Source organism: Panthera uncia, chromosome B4, assembly GCF_023721935.1.
Source record: "Panthera uncia isolate 11264 chromosome B4, Puncia_PCG_1.0, whole genome shotgun sequence".
In the NCBI taxonomy this organism is placed as follows: Eukaryota; Metazoa; Chordata; class Mammalia; order Carnivora; family Felidae; genus Panthera; species Panthera uncia.
The window spans coordinates 131,134,118-131,146,988 of NC_064809.1; the positions used below are offsets into that span (position 1 = coordinate 131,134,118).

A 12,871-nucleotide genomic window follows, 5' to 3' on the forward strand; every position below is an offset into this window, starting at 1 on the left:
AGGTCTGACACCCAACCTTCGCTCCCTCTGACTTCCCTTGGCTCTGCCCCAGCACGGATGATAAAGTCCAGGCCCTGGGGTCAGATAAACCTGGGTTCAGATCCCAGCCTGATCAATGCCTGTTTTATGCCCTGCGTGCAACCCTTGGTTTCCCTGTCTGTAAAGTTGCTAGGGTTGCTGTGAGCGTAATTAAAATTCCTGTCCCAGGGGAGATGCTCAATGATCGTTCCCCTGGCCGCAGGAGTGGCTCTGGAGCACTGAGCTGGGGAACCTGCCCCTTCCCCCACCCACGGGCCCTCCCTTCTCCCAGCCTCATAGCAGGTGGCATCTGTGCCCTCCTGCTGGCGGCTCCACCTTTGAGCTGACCCTGCCTTGAGGCCAGGGGAGAAGCGTACAGCCGAGTGTAGGATCCCCATGTCTTGCCTATTGTGGTGTTGTGTTCTAGAAGTGGTTACTAGGGCAGGAACACCCAGGGGGAAGCCTCTCCCCGCAGGCTTGCCCGGCACCGGGGAGACTGGCCCTGTCCAGAGTAGTGGCAGTGGGGGTAGGGGGTGTTGGGGCTGCAGACTGCATTGTGCCTTCCGCCCCCATGCCCGCCAGGTGCCTGGTGCACATCGTCCGCTCCACCTCCCTCAAGTACTCCAAGATCCGCCAGTTCCAGGAGCACTTCCAGTTCGACGTGTGCCGCCATGAGGTGCGCTACGGCTGCCTGCGGGAGGACAGCTGCCACTTCGCCCACAGCTTCATCGAGCTCAAAGTCTGGCTGCTGCAGCAGTACTCTGGTGAGCGGGCTGGGCAGGGGTGGGCAGAGGGCGGCGACAATTGGCTGAGGGTGGATGGGCCGGCCCGTGGCAGGTGGCAGAGGGGGACTCGAGTTCAGGAGGGGCAGTTAGCGGGGGAAGGGGTGCCTCTGCAGGAGCCAGTGCTCCCCAGACATCACAGAGGACACAAAGCCTTGCTCTCGGGGAGCTTCCAGGCTTGGAGGGTCCTGGGTTGATCCCTATCCAAGCCGTGCCGGGGGAAACACACATGGAAAAGGGAGAGGGGGCAGAGCCGGGCTGCCTGATTGGTCATCAGCAAGGTCACTTCCCCCTCACTGAGCCTCCGTTTGCTCATCCGTGAACTGGTGATCCTAATCTCCACCTCAGAGCTGAGGAGATGAAAAGATATCACTCCCTCCCTCATTCATCTAATAGGATGACGAGCGCACCTGCTCTGTGTCAGGGACCGAGCAAGACTACTCGAGGTCCTTGCTCTCAGAGAACATCTGATATCTGTAAGCGGGGGCAAGGCAGGCAGTGCAACAAGTAGGTAATAAATCCCGTATTCCATCTGTTCGAGGATGCACATACCCCCCCCTCCCCCACTGCATGTGGTAATCTAATTAGCATTTGGGGGGGGGGTGTAACATAAAATAATGGCGCATCTAACAATTGATGTCTTCTTAGAGTTGATGAAATAGGGTTATGTAATTTCAGATGTGCTCAGTGCTGTGAGGAAAGTAAGGCAGAGCAATGGGATGGGGAGGGACTCAGGCTGGGGCATTTGGGATAAGAAGGTCGGGGAAAGCCTCTCTGAGGAGAGTGGCATTTGAGCAAGGAAGGGTAAGGGGAACATGCCTGGCAGAGGGAATGGCAAAGCTGGAGGCCCTGAGGCCGGAGCAAGCTTGGTACAGAAAGGCTGGCTGTGACAGCCGAGTGGCTGAGCATATGGGGGGAGGAGGGCCTGAGAGGTAGGTAAGGACCCACGTGTGTACAAGTCTCTAGGCCGTACGTAGAGTTAGGATTGTTCTAGATAGGATGTGCAGGGTCTGGAGGGTTTAAGTGGGTAGATAGCGTCTGGTCAGTATTTTTAAAAACTCGCTCTGGCTACTGGGTAGAGAATAGAGGGGTGAGGGTGGACAGAGGGGGCCCAGGGAAGGTGTGGCTCAGGCCAGGGTGACAGCAGCAGGGTGGAAGGAGTGATCAGATTCTGGGGATACGTGGACGGTAGAGCCAGTGGAGTTGTTGACGGACCGGATACGAAGCATGAGACAAAGGACGGCATCAAGCAACTGCAAGATTTTTGACCAGACTCACTGGAAGAACGGAGTGGCCAGAAGGGGAGGCTGTAGGGGGAGCAGGTTTAGGGGGGTCACAGCAGGGCTCGGTGTGGGAAGTGGAGATGTTGAGCAGGCAGCTGGATGTGGAGGTCTGGAAGTTCACCGCCGAGGTCTGGGCTGGAATATTTGGGACTCATCAGCCAGCAAGTGTGTGTCAGGGACAGTGCCTGACCCAGACTAAGCCCCAGTGACAAGCAGCCACCATGGAGCAGGAGGCCTAGGACAAGGTCGAAAGGAAATCAGTCTGAGAAAGAGACTGGAGGGGATGGGAGCAGGGTATGCTTCACGAAGAGGCTCCACGCTGTACCTCAGAGGGTGGGCTCGGCGTCAACAGTCAGAGTGGGAGGGTCTGGGGCCACCAGGGGATGTCTGCCCTTTGCTGACCTGCAGGGGTCCCTCCATGAGCTAGGGAGCCAGGCTGGGCCAGGCACGGAGCCCTAAGAGCCACTGGGCTAGCGGCTGCCAAGCAGGAGTGAGGCCTGAGGCCCCACTGAGCGAGGTAGAGGTGCTACCTCAAGTCGAGGAAGGGTGCTGAGCAGCTGCCCCAAGAGACGGAGCAGCATGAGGGCAGGAGAGCCCCCACACCATGCCGCAGGGCCAGCCTCTCTCTTGCATTTTCCCACTCTTGGCTGCATTTTCTGCTCCTGCTCCCTAGGAGGGCTTCGAGCAGGTCCCCCATTCCCAATTGCACGTGAACAAACAGGCCCAGAGAGCATGAGTGCTCTCCCCGTACCCCACATCTTTCTGTGGCAGGGCCCATCTGGGGGGTGGGGGCCTGGGCCTGGGCCTGGGCGTGGCACCTGGAGATGCCCCGCCTTTCTCCTCACTGAGCTTCACGGACGCCTGCACGTGGTCCCGCCCTCCACAGGCATGACCCACGAAGACATTGTCCAGGAATCCAAGAAATACTGGCAGCAGACGGAGGCCCATGCAGGGAAGGCCAGCAGCAGCTTGGTAAGGCCCTGGGTCGGCGCTGGGCGGGGGGTGGCATCAGGCCCCTGAGGGCCACTCCCCATTCCTTCAATTGAACATTTCAGACTTACCAGAAATTTGTAAGAATAGTACAAAGAATTCATGTATACCCATTTCTCGATTCCCCAGACATGAACCATTTGACCACATTCCACTCTCACTTTGTCCTGGTGTGTGTGTACATCCACACAGAGACACTTATCTACAATTATAACCTACCTTTTTCTGAATCACTTGAGAATAAGTTGTAGCCATGATGCCTCATCATCCCCCGAAACTTCAGTGTGTATTTCCTAAAAATAAGGACACTGTCTTACATAATGACCGCGGTACAATTATCAGCATCACAGAACTAACATCGATGTAATTATTCAGATTATGATGTCCTATTTATTCAGATTTTGTGAATTGTCCCCAAGTCCCAAGTGACACTGCATTTATTTGTTGTGCTGTCTGGTCTCTTTTAATCTAGAGCAGTCCCCCAGTCTTTCTTGTCTTGCATGACATTGATGGTTTGGAGGAGCGGCTGTCTTATAAAAGGTCCAGCCGGGAGCACCCGGGTGGTTCGGTTGGTTAAGTGTCCGACTCGTGATTTCGGCTCAGGTCATGATCTCACAGTTCGTGAGATCAAGTCCCGTGTTGGGCTCTATGCAGACAGCTCGGAGTATACTTGAGATTCTCTCTCTCCCTCTCTCTCTGCCACTCTTTCTCTCTCTCTCTCTCTCAAAATAAATAAGCATTTGGGATTATCTGATGGTTCCTCAAACCCCAGAGGTGATGTTCTTCTCAGTTCACTCATCAGGAAGCACATCATTTCAATTTGTCCCATTACTGGTGATCGCTTGACTAAAGGTGCCTCTACTATATGGGTTTCTCTCCTGTGAAGTTACATTTTTCCCCCTTTGTAATTAATAAGTACATTCTGGGGAGATACCTTGAGACCAGGTAAATATCCTGGTATTCCTCAAACTTTCCACCTACTGATTATATCATTTCTATCTCTTTTGATCCTCATCCTGCTCCTGAGGAAGTGAGCTGTGGCATTTGCAGATGGGGAAACTGAGTCTTAGAACATGCTAGAGACTCACCCAGGGGCACACTTAGTGGAGTAAATGCCTGGTTCTCTGACATCTTGTCCTGAGCTCACTCTGCCCTCCCATAATTGTGCACCTTTCCTGCCACCCCTGAGGATTCCTAACCCATAAAATGGGGTCATAATCCTGCCTCCCATCTCCCAGGGTAGGTGTGAGGGTACAGAAGCTGACCAAGCTATAGCTTGCTGGGTCCCTGCTCTGCACCAGGCCCTGTGCCATCCCGATCCTCATATGCTTCCCTAAGAGGTAGGGATCGTTATAGCCATAGATGACAGTGGGGACAGAAGGGGTGATCTCAGGCCCAAGAGATAGCGTGAGCTGAGGCCCCTGTGCCATCCAAGAGGACCCCCTCCCCAGGCCAGCTACTAGTCAGCTTGGGAGAAGGCCGGGCCCCTAGCCCCTCCTGAGGCCAGCATGGGTGTGGCAGTGAGCCAGGGAGCAGGGCAGGCTGGTTGACGGGGCTGCCTGGCCCCCTTGGGACTTCCCTCCTCTCTCTCCCTAGTCCTTCTTTCTGTTCCTTTTTCTTTCTTTCTCTCTCATCTTCTTGGCTGTTTCCCTCCTCCGCCCCTTCCTGTGCAATCCTCTTTTCCCCTCCCTCTCCCCCTCCCTGCCGTGTGGTTTATTTTTTGCTCCTGGCCAGGATCCCGGCTGGAAAACAGTGAGGGGCTTAGGTTGGATCTGCAGTGTTATCTTCTAAGAGAACTCAGAGTCCTCACCACCTCTACCCCTTCTTCCTACTCAGGGCTGCTGCAAGGGTCCCCAGAGATGGGGGCAGGCCCGGCTGCCCAAAGGTGCCATGACTGACTTCAACCCACTCTTGCTGCCAAGGCCCACCCCGGATACCACCTTTGGGCCTGGCTCAGGAACAGGGCTTCTGTGCCAGTCCTGGCCGTGACCAGGGCATGAGGGGTCTTGGCTGCCATCAGAGGGCAGGGCCAGTAGCACCGTGAGGCCGAGAATGAGATGCCAGGGTGGGAACTGCTGAGGCCCAGTGCCCACGGTGCCATAGCGGCGCCATCCCACAAAGAAGCATGAGCACCCGCCTCTTGCCAGGTCCCTGTCCTCAAGCCACTTACCTGTGGGGGGATTAGTAACCTCTCTGAGCCTCTGCTTCTATCCAGTCAAGTGGGAACAAACCCACCTACCCCCCAGGGCTGCAGCAAGGAGCTGGTGAGGCTGTGCGGTTGTGGAAGGGGAAGGCCAGTGAACTGGCGTGGCTGTTCATTAGAGCAGTCCCCACTTACCCCACCTGTGAAATGAGTTCCCTCAGGCTTCTGGAAGAATCCAGTGGAACACCTAGAAATCAGTAGTGACATGGAGAACCTACTGTCCGCTCTGGCACCGGCCATGCCCCAGCTACAAACATGCCTCTACCTTGTTACCAAGGTGACGTGTGGGTTGTCCTGGGGCCGAGCCAGGCTGCGAGTGTTCCAGCGCCAGGCCAGGGTTCAGTTCACACACACGGACAGAGCCCCTTCCTGCTCAAAGACAGGCCCTGAGCTAGGTAGTGCCAGGGACACAGAGTACTCCCATGGGAAGGGACATGTGCCCTCTAGCCTAGAGGAGTGAAGGCTGCCCGGAGGGGTAACCCTACATCTAAGGCTCCAGGGAGGACAGGGAGGCTCAAGGTGACAGGAGAGCTCATAGGTTAGCCAGTATAGCTGGGTGAGGGGGTTCAAAGTGGCAGAAGACAAGGCTGGGTGGCCACTTCCCCCCCCCCCTCCCCCTACCCCCACCCCAGACGTGCAGAAGACCAGGCCCTCCTGTCTGCAAAGGAAGGGCTAGGAGCAGAGGATGGGGAGTGAACAGGGTGGGGCCGGAGGGAATCCAAGGCTGCCCAGAAGTCTGTTCCACGGCCGGCTCCTGTGCAAGTGGCTTCCCACCTGGGCCCTGCCGTCCACAGGCCCGGCCCTTGTAACTGGATAAGTTGATCAACATGAGGTAGTTCGGGGTCTGTGGGAGCCCCTAGGATGGGCAGCTGCCACTTAGCAGAGCCCCGGGGAAGGTGTGGTGGTTGAGCTGAGGTTTGAAAGTTTCCAGAATAAGCCTGAAGCAAAAAGGAAGGGCATTCCAGGCAGAGGGAACAGCATGTGCAAAAGCATGCCACGCTCAGGGAAATGCCAGCAGCTGCAAAGAGCAGACCCACGGGGACTAGCTGGATAAGGCAGAGAGTATTCAGTCAGGAATCTGGAGCCCTGTCCCAGGCCTGGCTCCCACACTGAGAGGCCATGAGCCCTGGGGTGGGGAGGTAACTTCCCTCTGGTAGTGGACTGGCTCATTCTAAGGCTCTAGGTGGCTCTAACGCGGTTGGAGGCCACCTGCGTGACACACCCCAGGCCTCAGCCCTGGTGCCTGTGGATTCACCAGCCCCTTTCCCCAACAGGGTGCCCCTCGGACACACGGGCCCAGCACCTTCGACCTGCAGATGAAGTTTGTGTGTGGCCAGTGCTGGAGGAATGGGCAAGTGGTGGAGCCTGACAAAGACCTCAAGTACTGCAGTGCCAAGGCCCGGCACTGGTGAGCCAGGCGCCACTCGGGGGCCGGGGTGGGGGGTGGAGAGCCCACCCAAGCGCCGTGAGTCGGGAGTTAGGAGGCCGGGGCTCTCTGTGGAGTTCACACAGCCCGAGGCTCTGCCCTGAGCTCTCCCAACCATCTCCCCCCCCCCCCCCCCCCCCCCCCCCCCCCCCCCCCCCCCCCCCCCCCGCTCTGCCCTACAGCTGGACCAAGGAGCGGCGGGTCCTTCTGGTGATGTCAAAGGCCAAGAGGAAATGGGTGTCGGTGAGGCCGCTGCCATCCATTCGCAACTTCCCACAGCAATACGATGTGAGCGCCAGGAGTGGGGTGCAGGGTGGTGGTGGGAACTCAGACGTGGGGGCTGAGGGGCCTTCCGAGGGCTTGCCTGCCGGCTGGGGCTGTAACACAATCCAGGGGAGCTCAGCAGGCTCTCCCCGCGCCCACCCGGCAGCTCTGCATCCACGCGCAGAACGGCCGCAAGTGCCAGTACGTGGGGAACTGCTCCTTCGCACACAGCCCGGAGGAGAGGGACATGTGGACATTCATGAAGGAGAACAAGAGTGAGTGGGAAGACTGGGCAGGGTGGGGGCCTGGCCCAGTGTCCCCTCACTGCCAGACACCCCGAGTCATCAGTCGGCCCAAGAGCACCTGCTGTCTCTCCCTTTGCCACCACCCAGGCCCTCCTCCTGCCCCCCGCCCCCGACCGTGCCCGCCCAACCGCAAGGCCTGGGATGCCCCCAGCTCCCAAGTCCAGGGGGTGTCGTGGGGCAGAACGGATGAAGAATCCCCTCTCACCAAGCACTCTGGCCTCCATTGCCCACCAGTCCTGGACATGCAACAGACCTATGACATGTGGCTAAAGAAACACAACCCAGGGAAACCAGGGGAAGGGACCCCAATCAGTTCTCGGGAAGGGGAGAAGCAGATCCAGATGCCCACAGACTACGCCGACATCATGGTAACCCCCTCACGCGTGCGCGGGCCCGGGTCTGAGCCGGACCTGGGAGGGCGTGGGGTGGGAGAGCGGTCCAGGCGGAGGTGCGAGGAACGGGCACCCACGGCGGTTGTGCCCCCAGATGGGCTACCACTGCTGGCTCTGCGGCAAAAACAGCAACAGCAAGAAGCAGTGGCAGCAGCACATCCAGTCTGAGAAGCACAAGGAGAAGGTCTTCACATCCGACAGCGACGCCAGTGGCTGGGCCTACCGCTTCCCCATGGGCGAGTTCCGGCTCTGCGACAGGTGCTCCGGGGAGGGCGGGACCCGTGGGGCGGGCATGGCGGGCCTGGAGGAGCCTGGCAGGCTGCAGGGTGGGCCTGAGATGAGCCTGGGGTCTGGAGACAGCGTGCAGAGGGTGGTGTCCTGAAACAGCTGCTCCTGGATGTGAGGAGCAGGGGGAGCAGGAGCGGGGTGGGGAGGGACGGGGTGGGCTCAGAACTGCCAGACCCCTGCCTGCAGCCCTGAGGCAGATCCTCGAGGAGGCTAGGACGTGCCAGCTTTCACCAGGACCGAGGCTGCCCAGGGGAAGGCTTGTCTTGCGAGGGGAGGTTGAGCCGCCGGCCCGAGGTCCACAGCCCGTGGTGGACAGGGCTCGGGCTTGGGCAGTGAGCCTCCTGCTGCCTGCCCGCAGGCTCCAGAAGGGCAAGGCCTGCCCAGATGGGGACAAGTGCCGCTGCGCTCACGGGCAGGAGGAGCTCACCGAGTGGCTGGACCGGCGTGAGGTGCTGAAGCAGAAGCTGGCCAAGGCCCGCAAGGATATGCTTCTGTGCCCGCGGGACGACGACTTTGGCAAATACAACTTCCTGCTGCAAGAGGATGGGAACACCGCCGGTGCCGCCCCAGAAGCCCCTGCTGCTGCCGCTGTCACTGGGGAATAGGGCCATTTGTGGGCCTCGGGTGAAGTCCTAGGGTCAGGGGGCGGGGGTGGGGACAGAGGTCCTGATAGGAGGGCCAGGGCAGGCCAGGGCTGGGGGCGGGGGGCCGCCCTCGTCAGGCAGCCCCCGGCCCCCTGGGGCCCCGTCCGTCCTCCGTCCTCTCTGCCCCCACCACCTGTGTGCATACCCAGGTGCGTGTGCTGTAGCCCTAAGCGGTCCCAGGGTCCTCGTCCTGCTGGAACACCCTGGGCAGACACCCCCAGCCCCCGCTCTCCTGGTTGGGGAGGGAGGGGCCTGGCTGACCCCTCCAGCTTCAGCCTACAGCTTTAACTTCTGTCTGCTCCTAAAGGGGGCCCAAAGCTCAGGGCTGGGGAGCCTGGGGTCCCCACTTGAATCTGCAGCAGGAGGGTCCTTTTCCCTGCCCCACCCTCACCTCATCCCCACCTCCCTGGGGGCAGATCAGTACACAACAGAGGGCTGGCGGCCCCAATTAGCTTTAAAATGCAGCCCCAGGGTGGAGCTGGGAACACAATACTGGTCGCTTGCCCTCTGGGGCCTCAGTTTCCCCTTTGGTTGGAAGAGTGGGAGGGGCTGGGCTAGATGATCTCTAGAGCCTCTCCAGTCCGGCCACCAGCCCAGCCCTCCCCTCCTCCCTTGTGAGGCACCAAATGTAGACTTTAGGTCCTAAGAGTCCTCAGAGATGACTCAGCTCAAGCCCCCCCTATTGCAGATAGGAAGACTGAGGCCTGGAAGGGAGGGGTGATCTGCTCAGGGTCTCCCGCCCACGGCACAAGGTAAAGCCAGAGGCAAACTAGTCAAAAGGCTCAGGGCCAGTTGTCTGCTGGAGCCTCCAGGCTCTTGGCAGGGATATGACAGTCTCTGAATCAGTGTGCCACGGGGGGCTCCGGGCAGTGGAACTTGTTGGCTGAAGAAGGGAGGCTCAGGGGATTGGTCATGGCAGCACCCTGTAGAGGGACGGTCCCCTCCTGAGGATGGTCGTAGCGAGTGTAGCAGCAAGTTGCTTCCCACGCCAACTCAGGGCGGTGGTAACAGGCAGGGCACCCATGGGCTCGGCTCCTGCATGATGCACTGGGAAGAAGGGGAAGGGTGGGGGTCAGGGAACGTGGAGAGAAGGGAGATGAATGCCATGGGCCACTCCAGGATCGCTGAGCACCATGGGTCACTTTAGGATGGGACACAGCTCCTCTTTCTTGAGGACCCAACATGGCCCTCATCCCTTTCTCCCCAGACCCAGACATACAGTCACGCCTGTCTGTCCCAGCCCTCCCTGATTCCCGGCCCTGCCAGCTGCCTGGGACCTCAGCTGACCCCCAGCCCCTACCTCCAGCCACCAAGCCCTTTCCCATGCCTCTCGTCTGACCTGTCTGCGTGCACCCCCTCCTCTCCATCCCACCCACTGTGGGCAGACCCGGCCTCCCCTGGTTCCTGAGACATTCCAGAACGCCCCACACTGTTGGCACAAGAAGTGGGGCCCCCCGGAAGGAACCGGGGACCACAGCTGGAGTCAGGGGTGGGGGGTGAGACAAAGAGAATGGAATCCCCCTCATTTCTCCTCAAGCAAGGATCGATAGTGAGCAATGATGTGATTATGGGCACCCCAGACGCAGAGAACCTTGTTCCTCCTGCTGTCACTGCCCAGCCTTTCCCAGTAATCGTGGCATGCATCCTTTCTTCTCCCTGCCCCCTTCCCCCAGCAGGCCAGCAGAGTCGTGCTGGTGGCGTGGCTGGAGGGGAGGAGAGACCACACCCGAGGTGGGGGCCGTGGCTGTGAATGTCGATGACACTTGTTTTCCCTGATCCGTGGTGTTGCAGTCTGTCGTCACCAGCCTCGTTTTTAGTGTGTATATATGTCGCCCCCGTGATGCATATATACACAGGTATTAAATATATCGCTCTATATAATATTATATATGTGTGTGGTATCCAAGGAATCACTTCTAATGAGGGCTAAAGATAAAGAATTTGGCCAGAAAATGCAGCCATCCTGGTGTGTAATTAAGAGGGAGTTTTCAGATTCGGGGACTTGGAGCCATGGGTTGGAGGTGATTTCTCAGCAAGGGCAGGAGTGGCCTCGCCTGGGCCCGGTTTCCAGACCACTCCAGCCTTGCCGGGAGAGAGCAGTGGTGCTCCAGGAAAGAAAATGATTGGTGTTTGTCTCCTGCCCAGAAGAATAGGATTAGTGTCCAGATTTTTCTTCTTCAACCTGTTACCCATCCAGGGGCCCCTGGGATCTGGGGCTCCCTGGCCTGGCCAAAGCTGGATCCCCCACAGGGTTGGGAAGAGGGCCAGAGGTGGGGGGCCTGGGGACAGGAGTACACTTTGAAGGATGAGGGAGATTATTTCAGTCATGACCCTGACTGGGAGGCTTGGAGAGTTGAATCAGGGGCCCGTGCCTACTGCCAGCAGGCAGGGACAATACTTTAAACATAGTGATCGGGGGGCAGGCGCCCCCAATGTGAGTATCCCTTTGGAGTAGGGCGAAGGAGGGACGCTGCATTTCTCAGCTGGGCAGTAATCAATTTAATGGTCCTTTTAAAATGTCTGTGTATTAAAAATTTAAGAATACCACACTTTAATATTAAATATTCATAAGGTCTAGTATCTTGATAATAATGTAGATGTTTTAATAACAATTTTTGTCCTTCTTAAAATAAAATGAAAGAAACTTGATTCTTTTAGCCTTTATTCTAGAAAATAAACGTGTGCACTTTGACCTCTGTCCCCGACCTCTGTCACTCCTGTTCCTCCCTGCCTGGAGCTTGTGCCCAGGGGCCTGGGCTGCTCTGTCCACATGGGGCAGAGCTGCCTGGTGCTGGGCATGCCTAAAGGCAGAAATTCCGAGGGGTGAGGGGCAGAAGGTCTGTGTCCCTGTGTAAACAGGGCCACCCAGCTGACCCCAGCTCAGGCAGCGCCTCGGCTGGCAAGGACGAGCTGTGCTGTGTACAAGAGGCCCCAGCAGCCACCCTTCACTGGCTCTCCTGCAGCCTGCCTGCTCACAGCCTTCCGCATGGGGGTCCCGAGGTACCCACACCTCCCTGCCTTTATCAAGGACACCGTCCTGAATTCCAGAGGGTCGGCTCTGTGCCCTTTCTGGGTGTGGTTTTTCCAGAATAGCGAGGAGGCGCGCCATGCTTTGGAATATGATTCTGACTGCAGCCTGGACTCCTCGAGACCCAGATTTCTCATCTTTAAAAGGAGAGAGTATATTAGATTGGGAATTCTCAATTCGGGGAAGTCCACATCTGCTGGGATGGGAGGTACTTTCTCAAATCTCTTGGGTTGTGTGTGTTGCAAGGGATGGAGGGGGACCCTGATGGGAGGGGCCGCATATGTTCAAGAGCAAGCTCTCACCAGATAGCTGTCAACCGCAGTGTGGAGTGACACCAGGAACAGGGGGCCAAAGGTGCATAGGGGCTCAGGGGCTTGATAAATGACCGGATGAGCAAGAGAAACCAGCAGCTTGATTGAGCACCTGTGCACCAGACCCTGGATGCAGCACGTCTATTCCCCACGACAACGCTGCACATCTGGTGTCCACATCTTAGAGACATTCAGCAAAGGTTCCAAGGACCCTCAGGAGACAGTAAAACAAGAAACACTGGGAACTGGGTGATTGGCAAAGGTCCCTTCAGCGCTGACGGTCTGGGGTTCTCAGCACCCCTGGTAGCACCGTGAAAAACCAAAGTGGCGTGGCAAAGTACAGGCCCCCAAAGGAAACCTCCAGACCCATCCTCAAGCTGGAGAGATCATGAACCTGCATCCAGACCTCCCATGAGTTCAGAAAATCAAAGACCGTAAGATAAGCAGGACTTCAATGTGCCTGGTGGACTAAACTCTTAAATTCTCTACATTCCCCTAAATTCTCTTCTGGGCCTCCTTCAGCTCAAGTTGGTAAACATTCACTGAGCACCCACTCTCAGATCCTGGGAGCAAGGTTGCTGAAGAAATGTGGCTTCCCTTGAACCCAAGTCCGCCAGGGGATACAGACCTACATGGGAGAGGGCAGGATGGTTTGACAGGCACTGCGGTGGGAGGCATTGCAGGTGCCAGATCCAGGGAGGGCTTCCTGGAGGAGGTGAAACTGGGATAGAGGCTTCAAAAGATGGCTGTCCCATTGTTGTCAATGCGCACTCACTGTCCCGCATCTTTCTTTTTCTCTCAATTGTATTTCACGCGTGTCTCCAAGCCCTGATGTAACTTAGGTATTATGATCAGTGGCCGACACTTTATTCATCAAGGGACCGGAGCTGACTTGAGCAGCCCCCAGTTATTGAACACACGTCTGTTTCTGGTCTTC

The 12,871-nt window shown here is 57.7% G+C and overlaps 1 protein-coding gene across 2 annotated transcripts in view; it reads left to right on the forward strand.

Annotated features, from left to right (window-relative positions):
* The window catches only part of ZC3H7B (zinc finger CCCH-type containing 7B), a 61,097-nt gene extending 49,810 nt beyond the window's left edge, over nucleotides 1–11,287 (forward strand). For both annotated transcript variants that reach the window (XM_049626410.1, XM_049626408.1), the window contains exons 16-23: nucleotides 601–782; nucleotides 2,970–3,055; nucleotides 6,551–6,684; nucleotides 6,885–6,990; nucleotides 7,133–7,241; nucleotides 7,506–7,639; nucleotides 7,758–7,921; nucleotides 8,310–11,287. In XM_049626410.1, the coding sequence (XP_049482367.1) occupies nucleotides 601–782; nucleotides 2,970–3,055; nucleotides 6,551–6,684; nucleotides 6,885–6,990; nucleotides 7,133–7,241; nucleotides 7,506–7,639; nucleotides 7,758–7,921; nucleotides 8,310–8,556 (1,162 nt within the window). In that variant the 3' untranslated portion in view covers nucleotides 8,557–11,287. The remainder of the gene's footprint in view (nucleotides 1–600; nucleotides 783–2,969; nucleotides 3,056–6,550; nucleotides 6,685–6,884; nucleotides 6,991–7,132; nucleotides 7,242–7,505; nucleotides 7,640–7,757; nucleotides 7,922–8,309) is intronic.
* Nucleotides 11,288–12,871: the final 1,584 nt, after the last annotated feature.